We start from the raw sequence: 15,597 nt of genomic DNA, 5'->3' as shown, positions 1-15,597 counted from the left end.
GGGGGGGGTACAAAGTTAGCTATTTTATTTATGCCCAGACTTAGGTTTTAAGTATTGCCAATATCTACTAAGCAAATCCCATCAGGATAGAGAATCACAAAAAAGGAACAATTGATTAATATAGACCACTCACCCGTTTCCTCTCTAGTGCTTTTAATATATATTCCCCATACACTGGTTCTTCCAAGGGCTTCAGCTAGAAAATGAAGCATCTTAGAGGCAGATTGGAGGCAATAATTAAATTTTCCCAAATTTGCCTGAGAAAGTGGAATTACCCTTTAAATGTTATGAGATATGAATGTTAATATGTAACAAATATAAAGTATGTGTTATGCCAATTTGGCTGAAGAAGTGGAGCTACACTATAAGCTTCAGACAGTATTACTTATTATGCTATGAAAATATTCACATGCATATTTACCTTTCAACTGAGACCAATATTTTTTTATTGAAGTAATTATCACTGCGAAAAAAAAAGTGACATATTATTGTGTCCCTAGCAGAAAATGCTATAGTTTAGCCATAGTGCTCTTTAAAGTTTGATTTACGATGCAAAGTAAGATAAATTATTTGTATAAGAGAATATTATCTCACTAATGAAGGGTGAATGATAAATGGAAACTAAAGCACAATTAGCAACTGTGTAGCTGTAAAAATTTGGATAAGCAACAGCACCAGGGGAAAAGAAGAGTTCAGTCCACAGTATAGCCAGCATCTGTTGTGTTATATATTTCAGTCATAAAACAGCAAAAAACAAAGAATGCAGCTATGTATTCATTAATACATTTCAATACAAGAAGAGTAAGTACCTGAAACTGACCTAGTATCAGCCTATTGCAATTATACTGGAACAGCTAAAGGCAGCACAAGAAGCCAATCCATTGTGCTGCAATGCTTATGTGTTACCAAGGAGCATGCTGATAAGTAGCAGAAGGAATGACTGAGAATTGAGTTCATCAGTCTGCAGCTTCGTCTTTTACTGTCCAATTATAGGCAAGGGGTGGGACTAGACCTAGTTGCATTACTTAAATGTCGTAGAGAAAAATCAGGTCTACTTCCCTGCCAGATAGAGCTGTGCCTTATGCAAAGATTTTGTACATTTTAGAAGACTATTGATGGGACTACAAATCATTTGGCAGGTAAAATAGCTCTCTTATGTGTATTTATCTGTGTATTAAGCAGTTTGGCTGAAGCTCAGCTTTCAAGTGAACCTGTGAATGCAGGAAAAGCAACACATTCACTGTAATATCCCCACCTGGCCTCCAGCTGCTTAGGAGCATCATCTCTGCAATTTCCTACCGCTCCACTCAACCAGAGTAAAAAAAGATGCTGTGGTTGGAGCTTACACAGGAGTAAAGACTCTCTACCCTGATCTACGTGACAGTGGTTAAGCCTAGTGATTGGCTTCTCTGACACCCAGTGTTGCATCATTGGCGGAAATGGGAGAATGTCATATGCTCCCAATACATAGAAGTATCAGGTATATCTTTTTGCTTCATGGATTCAAATTGAGCAGCAGGGGAGTGAAAGAAATGTGACATGCAAAAGATTGTGCAGCCACTGTTGCTGCGCAACAGAGTGAAGATTGACGGCAGGACGTCACAACAGTTAAGTATTAACCGCCTTCTTCACAGGGTGCACGTTTGAAAAATATTATATCTAACAACAGAGTCACTTTAAGAGAAGCCGTTGCTTTGTCCTTTCAACAAAAGAATGTTGCTATTAGAAAATATGGCTCAGAGTGTTCAGGGCTGTAATGAATAGGATTTATTGTTAGACGATGTTCTGTCATTTTTGTAAAATGTATTTTATCCATATGGATATAGCTTCTTTCATGTTTTTTTCTTTATGGTTGCTCACTGCAAATATTATTAGCTAAAAGTGCGAATCCAGTAAGTGGAAACATTTTCACTATGATTTTTTTTTTCCCATATGCATGTAAGAAGCCGATATTAGTATCTGCTGATCATTGTGAGAGCTTAAAAAAAACCTGTGCTGGCGCATGCGCGCGGCTGATTAAGATGGACGCTCACTGATCGGCTCCGCGCCAGAACGGGAGAAGTGAAGACCTATTTTGGCTATCACGGGCCCCACTCACGGTAACCACAGGTGCCTTAAGATCCGGGCTCACCCCGCCGACCGACAGATACCACCATGTCCTGCACTAGGAGTAGGGGTGGCAAGTTGAGCCAGATCACGCTACACGAGGCTCTGGGTCGGGCAGCCAACAAGATGGCGCCGGCATCCTCACAACGGAGCGAGGACTCCCGGAACTCTAACGAACCCACAGATCCCCTGGAGGATAACTCACAGGCTAGTCAGGCGGAACCTGAGGTGACCCATTCTCTCCTGGCACAATTCGAATCGACCCTCCATAAAGCTCTGGACAGGGTATCAAAGAGATACGAGAGCTCTGGACAGCTTATCAAAGAGATACGAGATGTAGGAAGCCGCACTACCACACTTGAATCCCGTTGCAACGATCTGACCACCATAGTGGAGGGACATGAGGATGAACTGGAGAGATTGCGTTCCTTGAACCTATCCCTCTTAACGCAACTCGAGGACTCAGAGAATCGGGATCGCAGACTGAATTTGCGTATCAGAGGAGTCCCGGAATCGGTTTTGGACTTACAATCAACGGTCACTGCGTTGTTCCAGGAACTGGCTACCGATATCCCCATTGAGCGTCTGGAATTTGATAGGATTCACAGAGCGCTCTCACGCCGCATTCCTGATGGCCCACCACGGGATATAATTGTTCGCCTCCACTATTACCGCTCCAAGGAACGGCTCCTTAAGGCAGCCAGGGAGGCTGGGACACTGCAATTCCAGGGATTCATTCATTTATGCAGATAATTGACTCCCTATACTCGGAGCCTACGGCGTATGTCCAATACCAGGGCTTCCATTCTCAAAGCTTTGACATTACCAGAGGGACCAGACAAGGCTGCCCACTTTCCCCTCTATTGTTCGCACTAGCCATAGAACCCCTGGCCAAGGCCATACGTAACTATTGTAACTATTAACAAAAGTAACATATGTAACTATTAACAAAAATCTAGCTTATTTGTGTATCACTCAGCTGTAGATCCTCAAATCATCTCTAAATTCTTGCTGATACCGTCCTTCCTTTTGAAGGGGGGCTATTTTTGTTCCCCATGGTCCCTGAGTGTGTTGTAAAGCAGCCACTGCTCCAAGCTCGATCCCGTGATGGACTACAATTTAAAGGATAATTAAACCCTAAGCGGTTTTGCTAACAAGCAGTAGATATATGGAAAAACATGTTAAAAAGTTATGAAAATGTTTACTTTATTACTTACCTGTGTCTCCGCCGTGCGCTTCCATCCACAGTGTTTAAAAATCTTGGGCGGCCGCAAAGGATGATGGGGCAGGCACATGCGCACTACAGATCTGGGGCCGTAAGGCGAGGAGAGACACAAGGTAAGTCAATGCAGGCAGCCTGGCAACGTGCACACGCACATACTCTGTGGGACACAGACGACACAGCAGTCAGTGCCAACACTAGCGCTGGAGGGACAGCTGAAAACTACAGGAAACAAGATGATTGGATCAAGAGGCATCATTTAAGGTAAGTCCTTACACTAGCATTGAGGGGGAGGGTATCCTTTAATGACACTTTAAGTAAAAATTAGTAAACTAAACGTGAGATTATCTGTGTTCTATAACCTCTTTTCTTTCTGCTTTATGAATCAAAATCAGATGCAAGCGTCCAAGGCAGGTTTGAGTCTGTCTGCTAGGTGTGATAGAGCACCATCAAACAGTGCACTGGTTGCTGGTAGGAGTGTCTAGACCAGGCATGGCTCTCTGAATCTTGACGTGTAGTACAGGGGTTGCAAGGTTTAATTTATGTACAGGAGCACTTTATGTGGCCATGGGGAGTTGTAAGGAGATGGAAATGTAGACTTGTTGATTATGCAAACAAAAGCCAAAGATGCACATAAATAACAGTGTTGTTTCGTAATTAGTTCAGAATACACATTTTGTGAAAAGGAGTATGTCTGAAACTGCTGATGGAGTGGATTATAATGGTATATATGGTATTCTCAATGAATGAAATCCATCAGAGTGAATTTTCTGATGTTACCACAGTTGTGTTTGCTGGAAAGGGAGTAGCTCGGGGAATACTTACAATCGTTGCCTGGGATTGATATTTTGGTGCAGTGTTTGAATTCTAATTTGTATCTGAGCAGTGTTTATAGGCTCTTATGGAGTAGTCTAAGATGCTCACCGGACCTCCGGTCTGTACACGGCACGGGTAGTGACTCACTCCGGTGATGTCAACCGGCTCCTCCCCCCTCAGTGGCTTAAGCAGCAAAATCTCAATTGGCCGGCGTTCGTGCAATGAGGAACACGCCGGCCGGTCACTCCTCAGCTCCAATCAGTACCCCACTGGAACCTGTGACTAGTGAAGCAGCCCCACAGCTACTGACTAGCTACTCACTAGCAGCCCCACAGCTACTGACTTCTGGACACTCGTGCCCTCTGTCCAGTCTACCCACCTGGGACTAGCAAATTGGCAGCAGCACCAGTACAGCAGCAGCAACCACCAAAATGCAAATAACCATTACAGCTTGCAACTGTGTACACACCTGTTTCTACCTGAGCACTGCTGTTGATACTAGTGATTGAACTTCTAATTGAACTATGTATACTGATTTTGCTACTAGTGATTGAACTTCTACCTGAACTATACACTGCTGTTGCTACTAGTGATTAAACCTCTAACTGAACTATGTACACTGCTGTTGCTACTAGTGATTGAACTTCTACCTGAATCACTGCTGTTGCTACCAGTGATTGACTCCTAAACTGAACTGAGTAAACTGCTGTGGCCACAGCCACCAAACAGCCACTTGTACCCTCCTGTTGCCATTAGAAACAACAAGTGACAAGCTGAGAGACCTTCGCTCCTGATTCTAAGGGAAGTGACATAACTTCCAAGGTACCTAGATTAAACCTCTACCTTACACGGGATCTGCCTTAGTCTGTAGCTGAGATCCATATGGACACTGACCGGATCATTACAAGTAGCAGTCATCCTACACCTGCATCTATTAATGATTTTCCTATGCTTTGCTTTTATTCTTCTACACAAGTCAATGCAAACACATGGAAAACACCTGAAAGCATGATGTCTTTGACTTGCTTCTGGGCTTTAAGTCCATCTACACTAATAATAGGTCTTTTAACTCTTTAGCTAAAAACAAACTGGAGCTGGACACTGCAATAAATTAGGGCTGCAACAACTAATCGATTATGAGAATAGTTGGCAACATTTTATAAAAAATAGTATGGACCTATCAGGACACATTTTGTTTCACCCTCTCATGTGCGCATGTTCACAGATGTCTACCGAATAGATAAAGAGAACAAGCTTGGTTGCGTTAGAGGAAGTAAGGGTAGCTGTGAATTGCAAGAGAGGAACCAGCTGGAATAAAGCAGAAGAAAGGGCAGGATAACCTGTAAAAAAAGAGTAAAATGTCAGCAGAAGGAAACAAAAGGCAGCTATCTAGAAGGACACACCTAGGATGGTCCAGCCTCAGCCAAGGGACTGCCTTACATGCTTTACCTGATGACCTAATTTTCTTTTTGGAAAGAATTAACTTCCGTACTTGGAAGTTAGGTCATCTCAGGGTGACCAATCAAGATGGCTGAAGATGCCAAACCCAGAAGAATAGGCAAAGATGTAAATGGCAGAGTGACAAGGAAGAAACGCTATATTGGTTGGGTCCATCCCCTGCCAAGCACCTGAGCCCTGAGCAAACCATAGATGGAGGAACAGCCTGATGACTGCTGAGTACACCACAAGTACAGTAGATTCCTAACATGATCAGAGAGCTTCGGGCCAAAAAAGCCAAACCTATTCAACTGCAATTTCCTGCTTGACAGGTCTTCCATTGTGCTTGGTGAGATCTATGGTAACTCAATAGACACACTGCTCATCATCCTGGATAAGGCATGAAACATCCAGCTCCTATGATTATTTTATGCACTGCAAATTCATATTTTTTTGAGAGACAAAAAATACAAACTATCAATTTGAAGTTTTATACAGATTTATAAATTTATTTAGTTGCTAACAAAATTATCTGTTTACATCTTGCTGCAGCCGACAGCTAGATTCCTCAGATGACAGGGCAGTGGGCGCGTGCAATAGCCAGCCTGCTATTGGCTATGGCAATTTGAAATAGCCAATAGCAGAATCTAGCCAGTAGATAAATGGGGCGGGGGTGTTGTTGCTTGAGAGTGAATGGTAACTCTCAAGTAACCAGAAACTACAGTTATCCGGCATCTACCAATCCCCATGGGTACTGGTTAACTTGGAGTTTACTGTAAATAGGTGCCATAGCTTACCAATTTGATAGTAACACCTACAATAATTGTAAAATTGTAATACATAATATAAGGAAACCTTCCTTCCCTGATTAGCTTATAATGCAAGATTATTTTAAGTAAAGAATTTGCTGTAAGCTGTTGTCTACCACTGACATGAAAAGCAGCAAATTATTATCCAAAAAAAATATAGCTTCTGCACAAAGGCCTCTAGATGACACAAACATCTATTTAGCCAAACCCCATGCAAGCATTATCAATATATTGCAAAATACCATAGCAGGCAATAGTCAAAAGAACAAAAGCATTCAAGTGGTGTAATAGCAGAAAAGTCAAAGCTGATAATCCCTAAAGATATGCCATGTCATGTCTGAGAAAAGCCATAAACAAGTGTAAAGTATAAGAATACCGTATTTCATTCATTTATGTCTGAACAACATGTGGCCTTATTCATGTAATTACTTTGACAGCTCTTATCTACATAATACCTTGTAAGCATATCATTACCTACAATCTCTCTAATCCAGAACGTTAAGGCAACCTTTTTTTTACATCTAAATAAAATTTCTTTGACTTTGCCAAATACACAACGTTTTAGTTTACTGCAGTTTTTTGTTGTTTTTGTTAAGTTTATGGCTACAATAAAGGTTGCCATTGTGTAGCTCGGCATTTATTTATGAAAATATCAGCTGCAGTACAGCTATCCAATTATGTAGTAAAGTCATGGGAAATCTAATAACTTCTGTGTATTCAAGCTACATAATTATTCATTATTTATAAAGGGGCTGATGTATTCTCGAACTTTGTACTTTTGGGAACAATATAGAAAGAAAATTGTGGCAATACGAATGATCTTTTTCATGAAAAATATATATCTTGTTATAAATTGAAAAGGCAAATGTTAAAGCTAAGGCAAAATAATGTTTCACTCCTAATATAAAATATTTATCATCAATGATTGCAAACTTTTATGTTTGAAAACAATGTCAAATGGATTTACTTATTATATACAGAAGGACAATTATATTTTGCAAAATAAATAACATTTTTGAACACTGACAGAAGATTGAAATGTCTATATGCATTGTTCACAAATGATCAAAATTATTGCAGGCCTAAAAGCAAATAGTAAAGATTTCCTATCATACAGGGACCATCTACACGTGTTATTTGTGCCTAAGTGGTACACTGAAAGATTCACCTTTAGTTTTGTATTGCTCCTGAAAAATAGCAGTGCACTTCCTAGGTCTAGGTACCCACCACAATGCAGACTTTAGTTTTCCTTTAAACATCTCCCTAGTTCTGCTTAATTTATTCTGTGGATCAGTCCTTTCTACACCTCTTCTGCTGCTATTTAAATATTCCCCCACCAGTCATCAGGAGGGCAGCTCTGACCCGATGAGCCATGAAGAAGTCTCTACACAGAGACACAGTGTGGCATAAGGCATGGTAAATTAGTAATGAGGAAGTGATCGGATGCAGGACGCCTACAGGCAATACTGGTGAATAGTCCATTGCCCTCTGCCTGCCTTTTCTGGGCACAGCTTCAGCAGCTAGGATCTTTTTGAATGAGCACAAAGAGACTTTTAGATGTTGAGCAGTTGTTTTATATTTATTTGCACTAAATACTCAAATTTCTCTCGTAGGCAGACAATTGCTTTTCTTTTTTGAATGCTATCTTGTTATCAGTTATGTTTAACTACCTGCTGTCAGGGCCATTGTAATTAAACGGCCGGACAGCGGCTTCTTGAGGGCGGGTGGGCGTCTTTAGACGTCCTATCCCGTTCCGCTCGTGCCCGCCGCTAGGAGGCAGGCACGAGCGGGAAACCGGCTTTGAATGTAAATAGCCAGCGATGGCTGTTTAGATACAAGCGTTCGGCCGTCTGTAGAGACGCCTGATCGCTTGCAATATACGGTCGGGTGTGCTGCCCCCCCCCCCTCCGTCGCCGGCGCTGCTGGCAATCCCGGGCTCCATTGTTCCCGGTGTGAGCCCGGGACCAGCACAGCAGCTCTACGGCCGGACATCAAGCAGTAAAAGCTTTTAAAGCGTCGGCTATGGTCAATTTTGAGCATGGTAGTTTTTTGCGATTTAACTGGTGCACGCAATTTTAAAGCGTGGCATGTTTGGTGTCTATTTACCCGACGTGACCCCGTCTTTTATATTTTACCAAAAAATTGGGTAATAATAAATGTTTTATAACATAACGTAGGGAGAACAGTTTTTTTTCAAAATTATCGGTACTTTTTTTATTATACAGTTAAAAAAAAACCCCCGTAGTGGTGATTAAATACCACCAAAAGAAAGCTCTATCTGTCCCCAAAAAATGGTATACAATTAATTTCAGCACAGCGTTGCATGACGGAAAAAATGTCAGTCAAAGTACTGCAGAGCTGAATACTGAAAAATGGCCGACAGGAAGGAGGTATAAACACCCCGGTCAGCAAGTGGTTAATGGAAGTAAAAACACAGCTATCCGCTACAATGCAATGGCACTGTAACTCAAGTTCTTACTTACAGGCACCTGTATCAGTATATTGTTTTTTGACAAACTGGCAGAAAAACTAATACTCCACATCACATTTCCATTTCCTACAATCACAAAGGCCTTGCTTGCAATGCTGTGGTTTCTGAGTATGTTCATGGCAACATTAATCATTGCAGATTGCATGATCTGATCCAAAAGTGGATACGCTAATTTAACAGAGATTCAAAACAGGGTCTCTAAAACAAACAGAGATGCAACATTTATTTCTAAATATACTCCATTCCAACTGAGTGACAATATTACATATGACACTGGGCAATACATTATAAAAGTTATTTATTTGCACTGGGTAGGCATTATACTTGTACTTCAAGCCAAGTTCCCTTTATGGAAACATTTTGATCCAAGCTCTTTACATTTTAGGAATTGTTTTATCTCATGCAGGGACGTAACCTGAGATTAAACACATTTCTCCTTGGGATAGACCTTCTCTTTTTAGCGTTAAAAAAGAGTATTACATGTTAAACATATCACATATGTTTGACTGACTTTACTTTCCTCCACTAAGACACCACTGGTGTCTGTTTTCTCTTGTGGCCAGTTCAGCTTCACCTACTCTATATAAAAAGCCACAGGTGCATCCCTCTTGTTGTAGGAGATCTATTTCAATTCTCTAGTACCCAAGAACTTTCTCTAAAAGGTTGCTCCAAATATGTATTACCTTCCCCAATCTCACAACACAAAGCCAACACCTCAGTGATTGGTCAAGGAGGAGAAATATTTAAAATTGTTGGTTCATACTCCAACAATGGGAGCTTCCACAACTGTTGCAGGCATAAGTAATCAATAACAATCATAGGTACACAATCATCATAGCACTGCCTACAGTCTAGGTATATCTAACAGACACATAATAAACGAGTGATACTACTGCTTAAAACATTGCCCCTACATACAGAACTAGAATGAGATCCAGGAAGGTTTTGGGAATCCTTATAGATGTGCATTCTGCTTTCCACAGTTGGCTGTTTGGAATCATATGGGATGACTGTCAGGGCTTAACTTTACTCATGCAGGGGATGCCTTCCTACATCCAAATGATAAGGAGATGGCAGTGCAGCAGATACAGTAAATCACTCATGGCACTAGAGACATTTAGTAAAACAGGTCTATAGAGCACATACATCCTTGTTCTTAGCCCTGGTCTGTGTTTGCAGTGCAGATGCAGACAACCTGAACATGATAGGTATTTGGTATTTTTGGATATATTAAAAAAAGATAAAGTGTTTTAAAAGTACACTTATCCTTTAGCCACTTGCTGACCACAGCAATGTCTTGATATTTGCACACAAGTGATAAAAATCTGACTTTTTGGCTAGAAAATAGCTTTAGACCCCCAAACAATTATATATTTTCTGAAGGCAGAGGCCCTGTAGAATACAAAAATGCTAGTTGCAATGTTTTATGTCCCACAGTATTTGCGCAAATGTTTATCAAACCAGTATTTTTAGGATAAAGTACACTAAAATGAACTTTAGTGCACAGAAACAGAATATAATACCCAATTTGTTGGTAAAATATAAAAGGCGCTTTACCCCCACGATATAAAATGTATAAGCGTCATGGCCCCAAACTAATACCACACATTATATGCTGCAACGTATATTCAACAGCATGTCCAGATGTATGTAATGCGATTCCTTAGTGGTTGATTGTTTCCCCTTATATGTCTGTATATGTAATGTTTTCCTTGTACTCTTATTTGAAAACCTGTTTCAATAAAAACTTATTGTACAAAAAAAATATAAAAGGCGGGGTCATGACGGGTAAATAGATACCAAACATGTCAAGCATTAAAATTGCGTACGTCTGTGAAACCGTAAAAAACGACAACACCCAAAATTTCCCATAGGCGACGCTTTAAGATATTTTACTGCTTAGCAGTTACCAGTGATTAATGGTCCTAGAATTATTGCTCTCACTCCGACGATCGTGACAATATGTAACATGTGTTGTGCAATTTTCGTTTTTGCATGTAGGGGGACAGCGGAGCCCGGGGAAGCTGGAGGTTGCCGAGAGGGGGCACACAACGCCGCACCGTACAAGCAATCTGATGGCTGTAAAGCCTTTGCATTGCTAGCATTTAAACAGTAATCATCTGCTGTTTAAAATTATACCAAGGACAGCTGTGTTCATGGTATAACTGCTTCACGACAGGACTTTTTTTACGTCGGGCGGTCCTGCAGTGGTTAATTTAATCAAAACACATATATATTTTGCAAGCTTCTCACAGGAGCTTGGGGCCAAAAAACTATTGGCACATGATTCCATGTCCACAAAAAAGATAGTGAAAAAAAATTCTGTATCCTCACAAGTTTAGAATCGGGTATTAATAGGATGATAATACTAGTAACCATTGGGATGTAACTAACACAGTAACCAGGAGCATGGATTAATGTTGGAGCCATTTAGCAGATGGCAGCCGGTGTCATTTTAGTCAATTTATAGTGACTTTGTTGCCAGACCATTCACCTCCCTTTTGCAGGCATCGAAAGGAAGATGAATGGAAGCCAATATCTTGCATGTGATGTGAGCAGCCGCAGCAAAACTCAGAGCTGTCACCCAAGTGATATTTGTTCCTCTTAAAAGCAGCTACATAAAAGATTATGTAGGTAGGTAAATAGAGGGGCGGAGGAGCTGGTGCAGCTCAAACAGTAATTAGACACTCCCAGAAGAAGAGAGGGCTATGACATGCAAGGAGGGAGCTGTGCTAGGCTGTTCATGGAGTAGTCACATTTTTAAATAAGTTGAACCCCATAACGACCCATGACCGGATAATTCCGTCATGGGTCTTTAAGGGGTTAAAACAGACTATGTTCGTGTATGTAGAACAGGCGGCCAGCTTTACAGTAGAAGAGATTCTGGCAACTCAGCTGTCGCCAGATCGCTTCTACGGGCCATGTTTCCCAGGCTCTGCTGCCCCTCCTGCGAGCGTAGGACCAGCCATCCGTTCACCAATCTCCTCCACATTCTATGGGACGATCTGCACTTCAATAGCTTATTTAGAGTGTAAAGGTGATACTAGGGGTTTTTTGGACCACTGGTATCACCTTAAAGAGCGCCTATCACCACCAATATGCTATCACATGGGGGGCTAACAATCCCTCTTATGTAATAGCAATTAAAGTTAAACAAAAAAACAGTTTTCAAAATAATATTTAATAAATAAAAAGTAAAAATCATTAAAAAAATTAAGTCCCACACCCCTGCGTCTTCACATAAACATGTCCTGGGTGCGCCTATGTATGAAACCAACGATTGCGCTACACATGTTGGGTATCGCCGCACACACCGAAGTGAGAGCAATAATTCTAGGGTTAATATTTAGGTGCATCTCTAAACTGATGACCTGTAGGGCCTTTTAAAGCCTCGTCTATGGACTTTCTGGGGTACTGAAATTTGTCGCAGTTTCAGTCGCACACAATTTTATATTTACAAAAAAAGGTTTTATATAGTAAAACATTTTCAACTGCCACCATTTTATTCTACAGGGTCTTGGCTTTTAGAAAATATATAATATTTCAGGGTTTTAAGTAATTTTTAGGCCCAAAATTTGGATTATAACATGTAAGCAAAAAATAAACAAAAAAAAGCCTTGGTCCTTAAGGGGTTAAAGACTAAACTTATTAAACTTTGCAACTTAACTCACTAAACTTAAACACTACAACTACATAAAAAAATATTTATAAAAAAACTGCAACTTTGCATCAGATACTTAATTTTCCTGTGCCTTTACCTACATTGTTTTAAATTGGTGACACAGTCTCTCTCAAGAGTTCTTGACAAGTGTCAAAAGATTTGAAAATGGCAGCTCCTTGGAAGACAAGAGACTGTATACTTACATGTCCAGTGCTTAGGCACGGTAAACTCTTTTGAACTGGCTACACATTCATCTTAGGTTTCAGATACTAACAATATTTCATGCAATATATTTATATTTGCTAGCAATCTGATGGATATAAACCACAATATAAAGCAGGATAATGCACTCCACTGTTATGGTAAATATTATTTTTAACTTACTCATCTTGTTGACCATTGGTGATATGATGTAAATGATTTGCACCGCCATCAGCACAGGCTTTGATTACAGCTACAAAAAAAAAAAAAATTATGAATTGTTATGAAATCCAAATTTTCTGCATGTAACATGGCTGATACACACATTACACTCTTCACGACAGAAGCTTGGTGAAGACAGTCAATGCAGCCTTGTTTGCAAAGTCAGTCAAGGTAAATTCGGGATGATCAATGTAGTTGCTGAATATTTTGTATTGTATTTAGTTCGATACATTATGACATATAATCCACCCCAGACAACTGTGTGTATTCTATCATTTATACAGACTAAATCATTTTTATTCAAGTTATATATTTGTTACAAAACTAAATAAAGCTTCATTATTTTATTAACAAAAATGTGTTAGTATTTTCTGATACAACATGCCTCAATGTTTGTCCACCATTATCTTAAGAGAAACCTTTTTTTTCCCCCCACATTCCTTATTAGCAAAAATGTATCTTATTTGTGTATCACTTGGCTGTAGATCCTCAAATCATCTCTGAATTGGTGCTGACACTGTCCTTCCTTCTGGAGGGTGGCTACTTTTGTTCCCCATGGTGCCTGTGTGTGTTGTAAAGAAGCCACCACTCTAAGTTTGTTCTGTGATAGCCTATAACTCTAAGGGCTAGTTCACACCAGAACTTGAGTCTGCACAGCTGCGGTGTGATGCGCTTTGCCACGCTTTTGCCGTGATTTTACTATGAGTTTTTTGGGGGTTTATTCACTTAAATGGGATTGCAGGTGTGTTCCAATGCGTTTGCATGCGTTTTGATGCGATCCGATGCAGCTAAAATAGGGCAAGCAGTATTTTTTCTGGCTGCATCGGAACGGACTGTTCTGGTAGTTAGCAGAGCACAAGGAATACCATAGGAAAGCATTGTGATGCATATTTGATGCAGCTGCAAAACGGAACGGCCTGCATCACAACTGCATCTGGTGTGAACTAGCCCTAAAACTAATTAGTAAACTAAATGGGAGATTGTAGTCCATCGTGGGAGTGAGATTGGAGTGGTGGCTACTTTACAACAAACACGAGGGCCATGGAGAACAAAAGTATCCACCCTCCAGAAGGAAGGACAGTGTCAGCACCAATTCAGAGATGATTTGAGGATCTACAGCCGAGTAATACACAAATAAGATACATTTTTGTAATTAGTTATGGGACATGAATGTATTTTAAGATTTAACTCCTGAATTTAGTGTCACTTTAAGCTTTAAATGTGAATCTATAACAAGGCATTATGGTGATAAGAAAAGTCACAATAGTCAACAAAGACCCACTACACAACAATTAATTTGCTGCTCAAATTGTAAATTTGCCTGCTGTGTCTTTCAGCTAACTATTAACCCTTTCGCTGCCAAGGACGTACGTCGTACGGAGCTACAAAAGTGCTTCCAGCTGGCCAGCTCAGTACGTCGTACGGACCAGGCATTTACAGTTCTACTATAAGCTGATGGTAGAACTTATAGTTATATGGTAGAACTTACAGCTTATAGTAGAACTGTTCAGCAGACTGTCCCCTTTAAATTAATAGCTGTCATCAGCGGCTCACAAGCCGCTGATGACCGCTAATTTTAAAAATACCGGGCGCCCCCCGCGCCGGTTGTCCCCAGTTATGAATGAACAGGCTGCGATTTACATCACAGCCTGTTCATTGAAGAATTTATGAATGGGGACTAGCACTCACTACAGAGGCTCCTCCCCATTCAGAAACTAATGATAGTAAAATACTGAGGCTTCTCATTCATTGAGTGCTGGAGCTGTCAAACGCTAGCAACGCAGCAGTTGAAAATCAAACCAATAGGAAAAAATTGCAGAAAATTCAAAAATGGCTTGGCCAGCTGATTAGAAAAATGTTCCGGAGGGCTTGGCAGCGAAAGGGTTAAACATTTCAGCTCTTCATCTCATTCACTAAGCTAAGGGACAATTCCCTTGCAGAGTGCAAATTTCCTTGCAAAGTGAACAGTCTACCTTTAGTAAATCAATCACGATAGATAGATAGATAGATAGATAGATAGATAGATAGATAGATAGATAGATAGATAGAACAGACTATCATTATTGTGTTTTTGTGAACAATACTAGTGCATTGCTTTGTATGGCAATTTCCGGTAAAGGTTTATTACCTCTCATTGATTGTCTGATTGCATACAGAACATTCTGAATGATATGGGTTTATTTATCTGTCTGACTACAGGCTTGCCTTGTGTCTTCAATTTGTTTGTAACACACTGTGATTTATAAATAAAACTACAAGAGATGGGACACTGATACTACTGCCAGAAGTTCACCGCATTTGATTTTGCACTTAAATCTCAGATGTTTCTACATCCCAAGCCGCTTGGAAACGCAACTTTAATAAATCTGTCAACATAAATATAACCTGTCGTGGAAAAGGTTGTGTGGTTTTCTTTTCCCTTCATTTTCTCTGAACTGAATAGTGGAGTATAATCAATTGATTCCTGACAGAATGAAGCCAAGCAAACAAATACACAGCGCTGAGTTTTAGCAGCCTGATGAAAGTTCTGTTTACAGTACAATTCTTTGGTCCTTGATCTATATCACTTGCTGAATAGAGCCAAATGCAAGTCAATGACAAGAAAGAAGAGATCAACCTAAAAAAGTTCTAG

The 15,597-nt window shown here is 40.3% G+C and overlaps 1 protein-coding gene across 1 annotated transcript in view; it reads right to left on the bottom strand.

Moving 5' to 3' along the window:
• Window positions 1-15,100, bottom strand: part of TPK1 (thiamin pyrophosphokinase 1) — a 239,834-nt gene extending 224,734 nt beyond the window's left edge. Inside the window, exons 1-2 of the mRNA XM_018571236.1 lie at window positions 15,094-15,100; window positions 12,927-12,996 (exon numbers count right to left, since the gene is read on the bottom strand). Coding sequence (XP_018426738.1) covers window positions 12,927-12,996; window positions 15,094-15,100 — 77 coding nt within the window. The remainder of the gene's footprint in view (window positions 1-12,926; window positions 12,997-15,093) is intronic.
• Between the last annotated feature and the right edge of the window lie 497 nt (window positions 15,101-15,597).

The sequence above is a fragment of the Nanorana parkeri genome, unplaced genomic scaffold, assembly GCF_000935625.1.
Source record: "Nanorana parkeri isolate BGI_ZX_2015 unplaced genomic scaffold, ASM93562v1 scaffold41, whole genome shotgun sequence".
NCBI lineage: Eukaryota > Metazoa > Chordata > Amphibia > Anura > Dicroglossidae > Nanorana > Nanorana parkeri.
This window is presented reverse-complemented; position numbering and strand designations above follow the sequence as displayed.